Source organism: Canis aureus, chromosome 18 (assembly GCF_053574225.1).
Source record: "Canis aureus isolate CA01 chromosome 18, VMU_Caureus_v.1.0, whole genome shotgun sequence".
Classification (NCBI taxonomy): Eukaryota; Metazoa; Chordata; class Mammalia; order Carnivora; family Canidae; genus Canis; species Canis aureus.
In genome coordinates this window covers 12,170,063-12,183,140 of record NC_135628.1, presented here as the reverse complement: position 1 = coordinate 12,183,140, position 13,078 = coordinate 12,170,063, and the positions used below count along the sequence as shown (strand labels likewise).

The 13,078-nt window shown below is 38.1% G+C and overlaps 2 protein-coding genes across 12 annotated transcripts in view; one reads left to right on the top strand and one right to left on the bottom strand.

Moving 5' to 3' along the window:
• THAP5 (THAP domain containing 5) overlaps nucleotides 1-13,078 on the bottom strand; it is a 143,848-nt gene that overhangs the window by 91,344 nt on the left and 39,426 nt on the right. For 7 of the 8 annotated variants that reach the window (XR_013356532.1, XM_077856174.1, XM_077856176.1 and 4 more), the window contains exon 3: nucleotides 3,482-3,552. Coding sequence is in view for 7 of the 8 variants with exons in the window: in XM_077856174.1 (XP_077712300.1) it covers nucleotides 3,482-3,552 (71 nt within the window). In the remaining variant the exon portion in view is untranslated. Of the gene's footprint in view, nucleotides 1-445; nucleotides 531-3,481; nucleotides 3,553-13,078 lie in introns of those variants that run through there. The other variant, XM_077856175.1, reaches the window with a different exon arrangement.
• Nucleotides 1-13,078, top strand: part of GPR141 (G protein-coupled receptor 141) — a 45,183-nt gene that overhangs the window by 20,490 nt on the left and 11,615 nt on the right. Inside the window, exons 2-3 of one of the 4 annotated variants that reach the window (XM_077856182.1) lie at nucleotides 10,391-10,471; nucleotides 11,131-11,206. The exons of 2 other annotated variants lie outside the window; for them this stretch is intronic. The gene's annotated coding sequence lies outside the window, so the exon portion shown is untranslated. The remainder of the gene's footprint in view (nucleotides 1-10,390; nucleotides 10,472-11,130; nucleotides 11,207-13,078) is intronic. One more of the 4 variants, XM_077856185.1, reaches the window with a different exon arrangement.

Sequence of the window (13,078 nt, the reverse complement as noted above, 5' to 3'; positions counted from 1 at the left end):
CAAAAAGGGTAATATAGTGATCAATTTTGCATACTTAATACTACGTTTGTCTGAACCATAAAAACTAGACTGTTATTCACTTATCATACTACTTTTCTCTGCTTCTCAAGATAATGTATCAGGTCATAAAGCATTTTTTTTTCTTTTAAAGCACATCTGACACCTGAAAGAGGGGAAACTGTGGTTGCCTTTCTGATGAATCAGCAGATAGGGACAATACATTAAAAACAAGACGCCTCTTAAGAATAGTGTATTCAGTTAGCTACTGCCAGCAAAATGCTGTGTAATAACTCATCCCAAGACTCGGTAGCTTAAAAAAAAAAGCAATTGTTTATGTTCCTATGTATTGGCTGAGAGTCAGCCAGTTGGTCTAGGCTGAGTGGGGTGGTTCTGTAGACCTCAGTTCAGCTTGCTCCCACATCTGGTGCCTGCTGACTCAAGTTGGGATCTATTGGATGGTTTAGTTCCACTCCATGTGTCTTCCATCCTCTTCTTGGGACCAGGGGCTAGCCCAGTATGCTCTTCTCGTGCTAATGGCAGAGGCACAGGAAATATGCAGAAATACTGCACTTAAGGTCTAAGCTCAAAACTGGCACCCTGTCACTTTAAAACCTTAGCCTATTTGCCAAAGCAAGTCATCTGGCAAAACTTAAAGTCAAGGGGACTGGAAATACAAGCTCTTCCTGCAGTGGGAGGGATTGCACAATCACATGTGTACTGGTGTACACACAGGGATCGAGAGCGAAGAACTGGGCAAATAATGCTCCTGCCACAAATATATATATATATATATATATATAATATATTATATATATATATATGGCATGTTATCAATTAAATTAAACATTACATATAAGAAAATTCAGATAAAATACCATTGGATTCTGATGCTAATCCATAATGCTTTCTTATGGGTAAACTGTTAAAAACTACCTCAGCCAATGTATCCAAGGACTATCTCTTGTTTAGATTTCTGTTCCTCTTTTGCTGCTTAGATTCTCTTAATTTTTCTGTATTCCACATGGTGCCAATGTTACACTTGCCTGTGTGGAGCCTTATTAGCTAATGAAAGTTCCCAACTCTAGCTTCAACTGCTCCATCACTTTAAGTATATACCATCTTCAACACATGCTGTCTTGCTGCTGAAGAACCTCCAATTCATGGCTCAAAGTACCCATTAGTTGTAATATTTACATGACTGAAACCTTATTTCTCTACTTGAATATCCTGTGTAATTTCAGCCACCATTTATTAACAATTTCCTGGACCCTTTTAATCTCTTTGTTGTCTCACTTAACAATTCTGCAATATTGACAGTATAATTTCCATTATACAAATGGGGATGGGGGAACTGAATTCAGGGAGATAAATAAATGGCTTAAAAATCAAATTGGTTGTAGTATCAGATTTCAAATATGGTTGTGTTCAACTTCAAAGTCAATGACTTTCCTATTATTTTCTTTTTTTTTTTATAAGATTTTAACTTTATTATTCAAGAGAGATAGAGATAGAGATAGATAGAGAGAGAGAGAGAGAGAGAGAGAGGCAGAGACACAGGCAGAGGGAGAAGCAGGCTCCATGCAGGGAGCCCGACGTGGGACTCCATCCTGGGTCTCCAGGATCATGCCCTGGGCCGAAGGCAGGCAGCAAACCTCTGAGCCACCCAGGGATCCCCCTATTATTTTCTGCATGACTTTTATTTAAATCCCCTTCCCTACCACCCACCACCTACTCCCTGACCTGGGTTTCTAGATTTTCCACTGAGATACAGTGAGGGGTAGGTTTTATGCCAGGTGTTTTGGTGGCAAATGTTGGTTGGGACCCTTTCTATTCTCTTGAAAGCCCATGGGTTTGGCAGAGCATGTATTATTGTCCTCCATAAAGCTGAGAAGGCTATACTTTGAAGTAAAGGGATTTATACAGTTAATAAGTGGCAGAGCTGGGACCTAGGCTCAGGCTACTTTTCTCTTGCATCACTTAAATTACTATATTTAATCATAGTAACTGAAAGAATGATAGTGTGCATTTTTGGTAATAGCATTAGCCAGTTAATTTGACTCCAAAGGACTGTATTTTTCTATAGGGCTCTAGAAGAACTTGGGAATAATAAAAGAGTGAATATTCCTCACATTATAATGAAATAGTTATAAATATCTTAGTAGAACATAGTTACTATGCAGTCTTATAGTCTACTAGGTTTTAGAGTGTTAGATTTGTAACAAGATTCTTCAGGAACTTGGAAATCTTGGTAACTAATTGCTGGTTACCTAACTTCTTGAATGATTCAAGTTATAGAATAACCCAAAAATGAGCCAAATAAACTTGAATTTATCCAAATAACCTTAAATAAATCAATTTCCAATGAACATTTTAAAATGTACAGATCTGGTCCAAGGAATCAAGAATTTACTTTTGTGTTTTGACCTGCCATATTTGTAGCAAACACTGTTGCACCATGGTTTGTTACTCAGATGTGTAGAAACAGGATGTAAGCTGTTACCTTATTTGCAATGGCTTGCCATTGATCTCTGTCTCAAACATTAGGAGTTTTGCAAAATTCAGTGAGTTCTGATTTGGGTTAGTTATACCCTCATGAAGGCTGAAAGATGAAGTTTCTTTCCTGAGCACGATTTATCATATCCTGAGTTCTTCAAAGCATATTATAAGAATTTTTCATTATTGATATATTTCAGTTTTTTGAGTTTGTCTTTTAAAAAAGACTTCTAGATGGGGAGGAAAAAAGAAATTATTGAGATTTATGGAGTAGCCGCATAGTGTCTAGCCCCATGCTGGGTACTTTACATAATTCATCTTGTTATTGGGCCCACATTACAGAGGGGAAATAATAGCATTTTTATTAATGCAAACTGAAGATAACTCTAATTTAACTTTTGTGTTGTTATCAGACATTGACGGGTTCAAAACTTGGGATTTTTCCTCCTGTTCTCTTTTCTATTAGAACATATTTCCTATACTAGATACCTAAACTTGTATCCTGCTAAGCAGTATCAGCATCATGAACTTACTATATGTTGACTTCTGTTAATGGCAGTAATATGACTGCAGCACTTCTAAGTCTCAAATACACACACTCGACTCTCTAAAACAAGAGAATTTGCCCTGCCAGCACTCCCAGAAAGAGTCCCGAAATTCCTGGGGCGCATGGGTGGATCAGTTGGTTAAATATCTGACTCTTGATTTCGGCTCAGGTTATGATCTTAGGATGGTAGGATCAAGCCCCACATCTGGCTCTACGCTCAGTGGAGAATATACTTGTCTCCCTCTCCCTTTACCACTACACACACACACACTCTCTCTCAAATAATTTTAAAAAACCCTCCAAATTATGAAAAAAAAACTTTAAACAATAAAGAGTCCTGAAATTCTTTCCAGTTGGACCAATTTTGGGTCATAAATCCATCGTGAACCAATAATTGTGATTAGATGTAAGTTAAATAATTAAATGTACTGCTCAGTTTACCTTAGCCTCAGGTTAGAGTCCCATCTTTGGAGTTGAGACATGGAGTCAATTTCTTCAGAATGACATAGATTCTGAAATGGAAATGATGAGTTTTGAGGAAGGCAGAACTAGAGTCTGAGGATGCAGGCAAATACAACCATCTGCAATATTATTCATTCTTTCAATGAACCATGTAGACAACAAATGGTCTTCCTAAGAACTGTGGGGAAAACTAAAATAAAAATAAAAAAAATAAACATAGTTTCTTCCCTATGTGTCTATATATTTATTATGGAGAGGAAAGAGCTAAAATAATAACCATAACAAAACTTGAAATGATGTGAAACAAAATTGGTACAACTACTGGGGTGGCAAAGATAATTACATTTCTGGAAGAATAATAGAAAATTCTTGAAAGAGTTGAAATACGACTTAGAACACAAAGGACTAGTTAGGCATTTTCTTGATCATGTGTGATATGTTGCTGAGAGAAATCAGGACACAGGAAAAAACAAGCTTTGTTAGGGAATAGGATAGACAGGGAGATTAGAACGAGGTAATAGCTAGAAACATAGCACCTTGAAGAAAAAAATTACCCCATTTCATTATTTTATTTGGGATTAGTTTCTTAATAAAGATGGCCAAAAAAATAAGCATACGGATGAAAGCATGATTTCTTGTTGGCTGAAAGTTGTAACTTCTTGTTGGCTGAAAGTTAGTTGTAACTAACTCCTTCAGTTAGTTCTGTTGCTCAGGAAGCCAGTGTACCACAAATTGTATTTCTTTGTTCAAGTAGTTCTCTTCTTAAGGATTTCTCTTTTTTTTCTTTTTCTTTCTTCTTTCTTTCTTTCTTTCTTTCTTTTCTTTTCTTTTCTTTTCTTTTTTTTTTTTTTTAGAAAGAGAGAGAGAGAGAGAGAGAGAATGAGCAAGGGGTAGGGAAGGCCAGAGGGAGAGTGCGAGAGAGAATCTTAAGCAAACTCCATGTCCAGTGTGGAGCCTGATGCAGGGCTTGATCTTGCAACCCTGAGATCATGACCTGAGCCAAAAATCAAGACTTGGACTTTTGACCAACTGAACCATCCAGGCGCCCCAAGAATTTCTATTTCTGCATGAAGTTTCAACTTTATTTATTTGCTTGTATCTCATGTGTTAAAAAAAAAAAGGACATAAAATTGCTAAACTTCCAGCCAAATTTTCAACTCAAACTTTGTATCCAAACATTAAAGTGAAGATTTTCCTTTACAGATTGGAGTTTGATAAGTGCTTCTCATGGGGCCAAGGGTGTTATGAACATTTATTAAAGCCTAGTTCTATATAAGGTGCCCAGGAAGATATGTGAAAGGTTCCCTAGCCAGTGAGCCTCAAGTTTCCATGATGACTGTGATTAGAAGGGAATAAGGACATGTCCAAACCATGGGGGTGTCTGATTCCAGAGGGGCTTTCCTAATTATGTGTCTGGCTATGGTTAACATTTGTCGTTTCTTAAACACATAATAACCCTCAACAGGGAATGAGGCCAGAAAATGTAGATTGAGGTCTTGTGAAAAGAATGAGAAACTGCTTTCAAATCTATGCTTTCAAATCTAAAAGCAAAAAGCTGTGATTTTTCCCTATAGTCTAAAGCATATGGTCTAAAATAGAACCAATAAAAGAGAAATACAAATATACCTTGTCACCCTCTTTCCTCCTGGAGTTAAGTAGATTGAGGACATATCTGAACAACTAGGCCTAGATAATGAAAGTCTACACATAGAGTATATATTTGCTGATCCGTGTGTTCAGGCTATAATGAAGAAGACTGTGCTGTTCATTAAACAAACCTTTCCAAGTTTGGTGTCTGTCTTTTGAGTCTCATGTTGTTCTATTTATGGACATTTCCTGTCTTCTCCTTCTCTCCCCTATTTTGTCTACCAAATCCTTTCTATCCTTCAATTCCATTTCAAAAGTAGCCTTTCCTGTGAAGCTTCTCTGGATTTCTCCTTCTCCCAGTTCAGCTTGTTCTCCCAACACTCTGCTCTCAAGGCACTCTCTCATTCTACCTTTGTGTATTTCTACTACATGTATCTGCCTCCTTCAGTAGATGATAAGCTTCTTGAGAGCAGAGTGATTCATTCTATACTCATTCATTACTATATAATCTTTCAATTTCTTGGGAAAACATATGCATCTTAAATAAGAGTGTTTAAAGGTAATACACCAGGAAATAGGTCTCTGCTCTTATAGCTTTGCAATGTATTGCTTCATCTCTTTCGGATTAAATAGACAATTACATTGAAAGTTGCCATCATTAGAAGGTTTATACCTTGTAAGAGAGATGAGAAGCATTAAATTCAACAAATATTCAACAAAATATTTCGTGTTTACTATGTATCCAGCATCGTACTAGTAATGAACTATATAGTCATGATCACTGCTTTCATGGGAGATTCTCATCTAGTGAAGGAAAAGGTAAATCAATATACAAAATAATAGGCACATTTATAGTCAGACATTGTATTAAATGTTATGTAGGCAGGGAATGGTGATTCAGGATAAAACAGAAGCTTTAGAGAAGATGAGGGTTAAAAAGTCATTTCTGCTGATGAGCCCTGATTTGAAGTAAATGGAATGACTACATGAATTCATGGAATGTTTTGAAAAGCCTCTTATAGGCAAAGGAAATATGATGCTTGCCCTAAGCAGGAATAAGAGATGAACTGATACTAGAACCTCATCCACATAAGTGTGGGTTCTTCTGAGATAACAACGGTGATAGAGAATATAAAAATACTTCAAGGATTTTAAGTTTCACATGCCCACCAACAGCATGGAATTTGAAGACAGTGTCTCAAACAGAGCTCAGATTCATAAAACTCTTCTATTTTAGGTTTTCCTGATAAGTTTTGTGAGGGACACTATTGAGACATGAAGAGTAAGCTTTATTATATTTGTAAATAGGGAGTTTCATCAGATGATATTAACTTTCTCCTGTAATCTGGGAAGGCTGTGGTATACAGTGCAATTTGTATTTGAATATGTCCACACAGATCTGGGTGGTTCTGACATTATACACCCAGAGGCTCTTCCACAATTCAGATTTCCTTCTCCTGGTGATAATGCAAACACCAAAATTATGGTCACCTGTATTAGTTTCCTAAGGGTGTCATAACAAACTACCACAAACTTGGTGGCTTAAAACAAAAGAAATTTATTCCCTTACAGCTCTGGAGACTAGACATCTGAAATCAAGGTGCCAAAAGAGTCACACTCCCTCTGAGGCCTCTAAAGGAGAATCCTTCCTTGCCTCTTCCAGCTTCTTAGTGACTCCAGGCACTCCTTGGCTTATGATTGCATATTTTCAATCTCTGCCTCTGTCTTCACATGGTCTTCTTCTCTTCTTTTGCCTCTCCACTGTGTCTTTTTAAAGAACATTTACAATTGGATTTGGGGCCCACATGGATAATCTTGGATAATCTCATTTTAAGATCCCCAAGTACATCTAAAAAGATTCTTTTACCAAATAAGATCAACTCATTGGCTTGGGGGATTAAGACTTGGATATATTTCTTTGGGGGCTGGTCACCATTCAACCCCACTACACCAATGCACTCAGAAAATATGGGAAAGACTAGGAGGGCATTTCTGCTCTCATTGTACATAGCAGTTCTAGCTATAAATAAATGAATATAGAACATTAATAGCAATACTAGAATGTCATCTGAGATGAGAAAACATCACCTAGTGGAAAATATTTAAGCCAAGTCAATGACACAAGTTTGAGATCTCTAGTGAACGCCGCCTTTCCCCTTGGACAGTCTTGGAACTTTAAAGTGTAAGTCCTTTTTGAATATTCTATTTTAAGGCCTTTCAAGAATGAAGTTAATTCTGTGGCCAGAATCCAGAGAAGCTGCCGATTTGGTATCAGGTAGCTTTAAGAAGATGAAAGGTGAATCAGGAAGCCCAAAAGAAATGCCTTTAGCTGCTTGGTAACCAGGAGTATTGTAGGTAGTTCTGTTGTTTGAGCCCAATGTGGAAGGACGTGTGACCTAAGAGATGGAGTAAGATATGACTGCAGAAGCCAGGTCTTTTTAATTCACAGTCTTACCTTACTTGACCATCATATTCAGCCATGAGTTTTCTGTACAACAAACTGCCAAGAAGTTTTCTGAACCATATTTGAATATCTGGTGCCCCTTCCTTTATCCAGCATTGTTGGTAGCTTCTTCTAATTACTTTAACATGGATTTTACCCTCAGTTTAATTGGCAAACTGGTCCTCATTTTCCTGTACAAAGGACCAAAATGCTCCTAATGACTTAGTTCCTCTCTTCAAAAATACTGAAATTTACCGTTTGCCACATATATCTGAGAACCATGAATCACTGTTGTAAAAAGGCCTGAATTGCCCAGTCTTTGAGCTCACCTTTGCCATAGTTAGAATGTGCAGTTCAGGGGCAGCTGGATAGTAAATCAAGAACAAAGAAGCTGAGGGTTAGCTGAGGAAATTAGTGGCATCTTCTACTCTGGAGCTTTCAGTAGGGTTCAGTCCCTGTGAGACAGGGCAGGGAATAAACTTTGAAAGGAAGAGGTGAGGGAATAAGAGTATAAGGCAAAGCTTGAATCCTTCCAGAGATTCCATTAGAAATAAACCAAGGTTAAAGAGAAGTAGGAACAGCCCTTACAAACAGGGGCTAGCAGGAATAATTGAGGAAGTAGGCCCTAGAGAACTCTAGAGTCAGGTTAGAACCAGATTCTGAAGAGCTGACTAGTCCTGGGAAGATCACTGATCAGAAAGCGACAACTAAATAAATGGGTGGGAATGGAGTGAAAGAAAGGAGTACCAAAACAAGGAGAAATCGATGGGATTCAGGGAGGCTCAAGATCTAGGGAGGGTGGGAAGTGAACCAGGACCCAGTCAAAAGAGCAGAGTCAAGGCTGGCATGACTTGAGCCTGGTATTTCTGGGAGGGCTGTGTCCCAGTTATTAGCTCTTTATCCAGGGATTCCTGAGGACAGGGCAGCAGACACTTGAAGATATTAGCCTCTTGTGCCTGTCGATGGCAACAGATGGCCTCCCCTGAGCTAGATCTCTTGGGTTGAGCTGGTCAGGGCCTACCATAACATCTCTCAGTATGATATTCAATCTCAAAAAGGAGGGGTTAAGGACTTAATAGTCCAAAAAGTGAAAAGAATTAAGAAAAGGGCTCAGGAATCTATCTGTAAGATAAATTACATTTTGGTAGTTAAATTTTAATGCAGTTTTTTTCTATTATATTGCAGTCTGATGAACTCATTCTCAAACATTTATTGACTTTAGAGAATAGTGAGTGAACTTATTTTAATTACCTCTCCAAGTCTCCTGCTAGTATTCAAATTAATTGTCTTTAAATACCTTGGTCACGAGATACAAATAAATGCACCGGAGAAACAAGCAGAGATGGAATGTCTACTTTTTTTTTGCCCAGGACTTTTGTACCAGCAACCCAGTAAAGTGACACTCAACACTTGGGCTTCAGTGCTGCTACTTGTTAGCTGAGTGATCTTGGGAAAGTTGCTTAACTTTCCTGAGTCTCAATTTTTCTTTCTTTCTTTCTTTCTTTCTTTCTTTCTTTCTTTCTTTCTTTCTTTCTTTCTTTCTTTCTTTCTTTCTTTCTTTCTTTCTTTCTTTCTTTCTTTCTTTCCTTTCTTTCTTTCTTTTCTTTTTTCTTTTCTTCTTTCTTTCTTTCTTTCTTTCTTTCTTTCTTTCTTTCTTTCTTTCTGATTTGAGAGAAAGAAAAGAGAGAAAAAAAAAGAGAGAGAAAGCATGAGGGGAGGACCAGAAGGAGAGGGAGAGAGAATGCTCAAGCAGACTCCCTGCTGGGTGCGGAGCTCTAGGCAGAGCTTGATCATGACCTGAACCAAAAATCAAGAATAAGCTGCTTGACCAACTGAGCCACCCTCTGAGCCTCAATTTTTTCAACTCATATTTTGGATAAAAAAAAATACCCATGCCCTAGACTTCTTGGGAGGATTATAAGTAATGTATGTGAAATTTCCACCATAGTGCCAGGGCAGCTTTCATTACCAACAAATTGTGTTGAATAGACTTGCCCACTGTTGGTAAGAAAGCATCAATTCAGAGACGCCTGGGACTAAAGAAGGGAGGAGGGTGAGCCTTGGCTAATTTCTGGCTATTGTCTGGCTATATTCTCAGTCGCTTTGACTTGAGGAAAGTCTTTCTGCTCTGAGTAAGCTTCTATTTCATTTACCTTGAAACTATCATGTCCTTCTGCCACAGATGTTAGTTCCCAAATGAAATGTCATCTTTCCCTTGATAAAGAGGCTCAACATTCTCTAAAGACATTTCCCAGTCCCCCTCAGGTGTTCTGTTGGCTATCGCATCTTGACTTGTTGACAGATTATATTGGGCTCCAAGACAGAGGTCAATGATTTTCCTAGAGCCCTATTTAGATGGGAAGGGAAACTACAATTTGAACAGGAGAACTTTCAGAACCTTTAGAACTGGCAGTTTTCTATCACTGTTGTTGGTTTTGCTCATGGAGGGCTTGAGAATATACTGTGGGTTCAGACTTCATAGCACACTTTAATAACTACAGCCCTACAGATATGCGCAAAGTTCTCCCCAGGAACGGAAAGACCTCACAGACTGCTCCTTATTTTGGGAGAAAATATGTGGTAAATAGTGTGCTAAGGTGGCTTATGAAGTAGTATATCTCTCTGTACAAACACGAAGTCTCTGAGTTTCAACCTCATGGGCTTCTGACATCAGCTCTCACTTCCCGTAGAAGTAGTAAAGTCAGGAATAGTGTTTAACAACTCAATTAACTGGACAAATAATAGCTAAAACCCAAAATGTTATTGTTGGTTGGGACTGATACTTTTGATTAGTGAGGCTGTAGATCTAACTTTACTTAACAATGCCTAAGAAGTATTTTTTGCAATTTTTGTTGAAGAGCCAGGAGACTCCTTTCAAACTTCAAAATAGGATAGCAAAGGATGAGGACTGTGAGAGACGGCAAACACAAACAAAAGAGGTAGGAAGATTTTTAAATATATTACTTAGGCATATAATTCTGTCAAATGGATTTCTTTAGAGTTGACATTTATGTTTTGTTGTTTTCCACACTGCTTCTGATATTTGCAGACAGATTTTTTTTTTTTTTTTAGCTACCCTGAGGTGATGCTTAATGTGGAGCTCTCATTGCAGAGTCTTTTTCTCAAAACATTTTGGATAAAATGCTGCTTGATTTTCCCAGAGTGATTAAAGCGAATGCTCCTATTTTTTTCAATAAACATAACAAAATATAATCTGTTCTGAGGATATCGCACAGGCAGGGAAGCAGCTTCTTCTCATTGTTCTGCATCTTCTAGCGGGGCTGGATATTCATCCTGGCTCCTAGATGTCCTTGAAGAGAGATTCTTGGGGGTGGGGTTAAAGCATGGCTCTGCTGCTCAGAAGCTGCCTTTCATTTCTCTGGGCCTCTAGAGTCTTTTTATAGGTGTCATGTGGTAGGGAAGCAGTTCTGCAGTGGAAAAGGAGACTGGAGGCTTAGATAGTACTTGTTAGGTAACGAAGGTCCCTGTATGGGCTACAGTGTCTTCCTCAATTTAAATGGTGTGCTGGACACCATGATCTCTAGGTTTCATTCTAATGGGAAGAGTTTGTGATGTTGTCTTCTGATCCCTGGCACAGGTATTTCGCTGGCCCTGGTGACACAATGGCGAATCACACATCATTTATGAATCCTTCATTTCTGGGACAAGGATGGGTATGAAACCCGATAAATGAAAAGTGAGACAGGAGTGATAAGCGCTGGGACGCCTGGGTGGTTCAGCGGTTGAGCATCTGCCTTTGGTTCAGGGCATGATCCGGGGTCCTGGGATCAAGTCCCACATCAGGTTCCCTTTGGGGAGCCTGCTTCTCCTCTGCCTACGTCTCTGCCTTTCTACATGTGTCTCTTATGAGTAAATAAATAAATCAATAAAATAAAATAAATAAAATAAATAAAATCTTAAAATAAAAGTAAATAAATAAATAAATAAAATCTTAAAAAAAAAGAAGTGATAAGCGCTATGAAGAAAATGACTGGGGTGGCACTTGTTCTCTCATATTCAATGAATCCACCCACGGTGCCATCTGTTCAGAGTGCAGCAGGAGGAAGTGAATCCAGGGATGGAGTGGGAAGCAAAAAAGAATGAAGTGTAAGGTCAAAGGGACATGCCCTTTCTCATGGGCCTGGCCAAGTCACCCACAGCTCTTAGCTCCTGGCATTGCAGCCACTGAGCAGGGAGCTGATATCTGTCTAACCAGGGAGCTGTGAGTTACACCTCTGTTCCCAACAGGAGGGCAATCTTTTGCTTAGCACCATTGACTGTCTTAATTCTTTGCCTTGTCAATAATGATTCTCTCTCTCCTCCTCACTATCAGAGGCTCAGTTCAGACAGTTTCTTTCTTTCTAAATAATGGCTTTATTGAGATATGATCCCTATACCATAAAATTCACTGTTTTAAAGTGTGCAATCCAGTGGGTTTTAGTATAATCACAGAGATACATACAATTCCTCTTTTTAGTAATTAGAGGAAGGAACAATATAGTGTATATTATGATTTCAGATGTGTCTGGACTTACTGTTTCCTTTTAAAATTTATCTATTTACCATGTTTCCTTGTTCATTTTATATTTTCTTCCCTTCTTTTGCTTAATTGGCTTTATTGTTATTTCATTTTTCCTTCTCATAATTTATAAGCCATCCCGACTTCTATTCACCAAGTAACCATTCTTAACTTTCCTCAAGAATTTAAACTCATATTTTTTGGTTTCCCTACAGTTAAATACTACATTCAATCACCTACCCAATAAAACAAGAATCTTAACATACAACTTTTCCCTTTTATTTTCACCGCCCCGACCATACTAAAACCATTATTTTAGTTTTGTATGCTCAGTAACATAGATTTAATCATGTATCACTAATATTTTGGTTCACTACTGTATTTTTGGAACCTCGCATATCCTTTTCCATTTTGCTGTAATTTACATTAATAACTCAGGAAGGGGCTCAGAGAGTTAAACTTTCTGAGTATTCGTGTATCAGAAAATGCTATTCCTCTTCTCTCTCACTTGAATTCAGATTTGGTTGAAAGCAGATTTCTAAATTCAAAATCATCTTTCAAAACCATTCAGATTTTTTCCCCAGCATTTAATATATGTCAAAATTCTAATGCTGGAATGCTGGTTATAGATTATCCTGTTTTTTCCCCCACTATGAGAACTTTTAGGATGTTTAATTTCATTCACTTAACAACTATTTATTAAGAAGCTCTTATGTGCAAAGCACTGTTCCAGATGCTAGAGGTCAAAAAGTAGCTTGTCCTCAAGAAGCCTGAATTCTAGTGGAGGGAATAAGAAGACAGACAAATAAAGCATATGGTACATTAATGAAAAATGCTGTGGGATTTATGTGGGAATAATAAAGTAGGAAAAGGAGATGAGATGTGCTGGCAGGAAGTGGAGTGTTGACATTTTAAATATGAAAGTCAGGAAATGGATTACTGAGACGACCTTTGACTAGAGACAAGAAGCAGGTAAAGGAGAGATCAAACAGTGCAGACATCTGGGGGAAGAACACTCCTGAAGAGG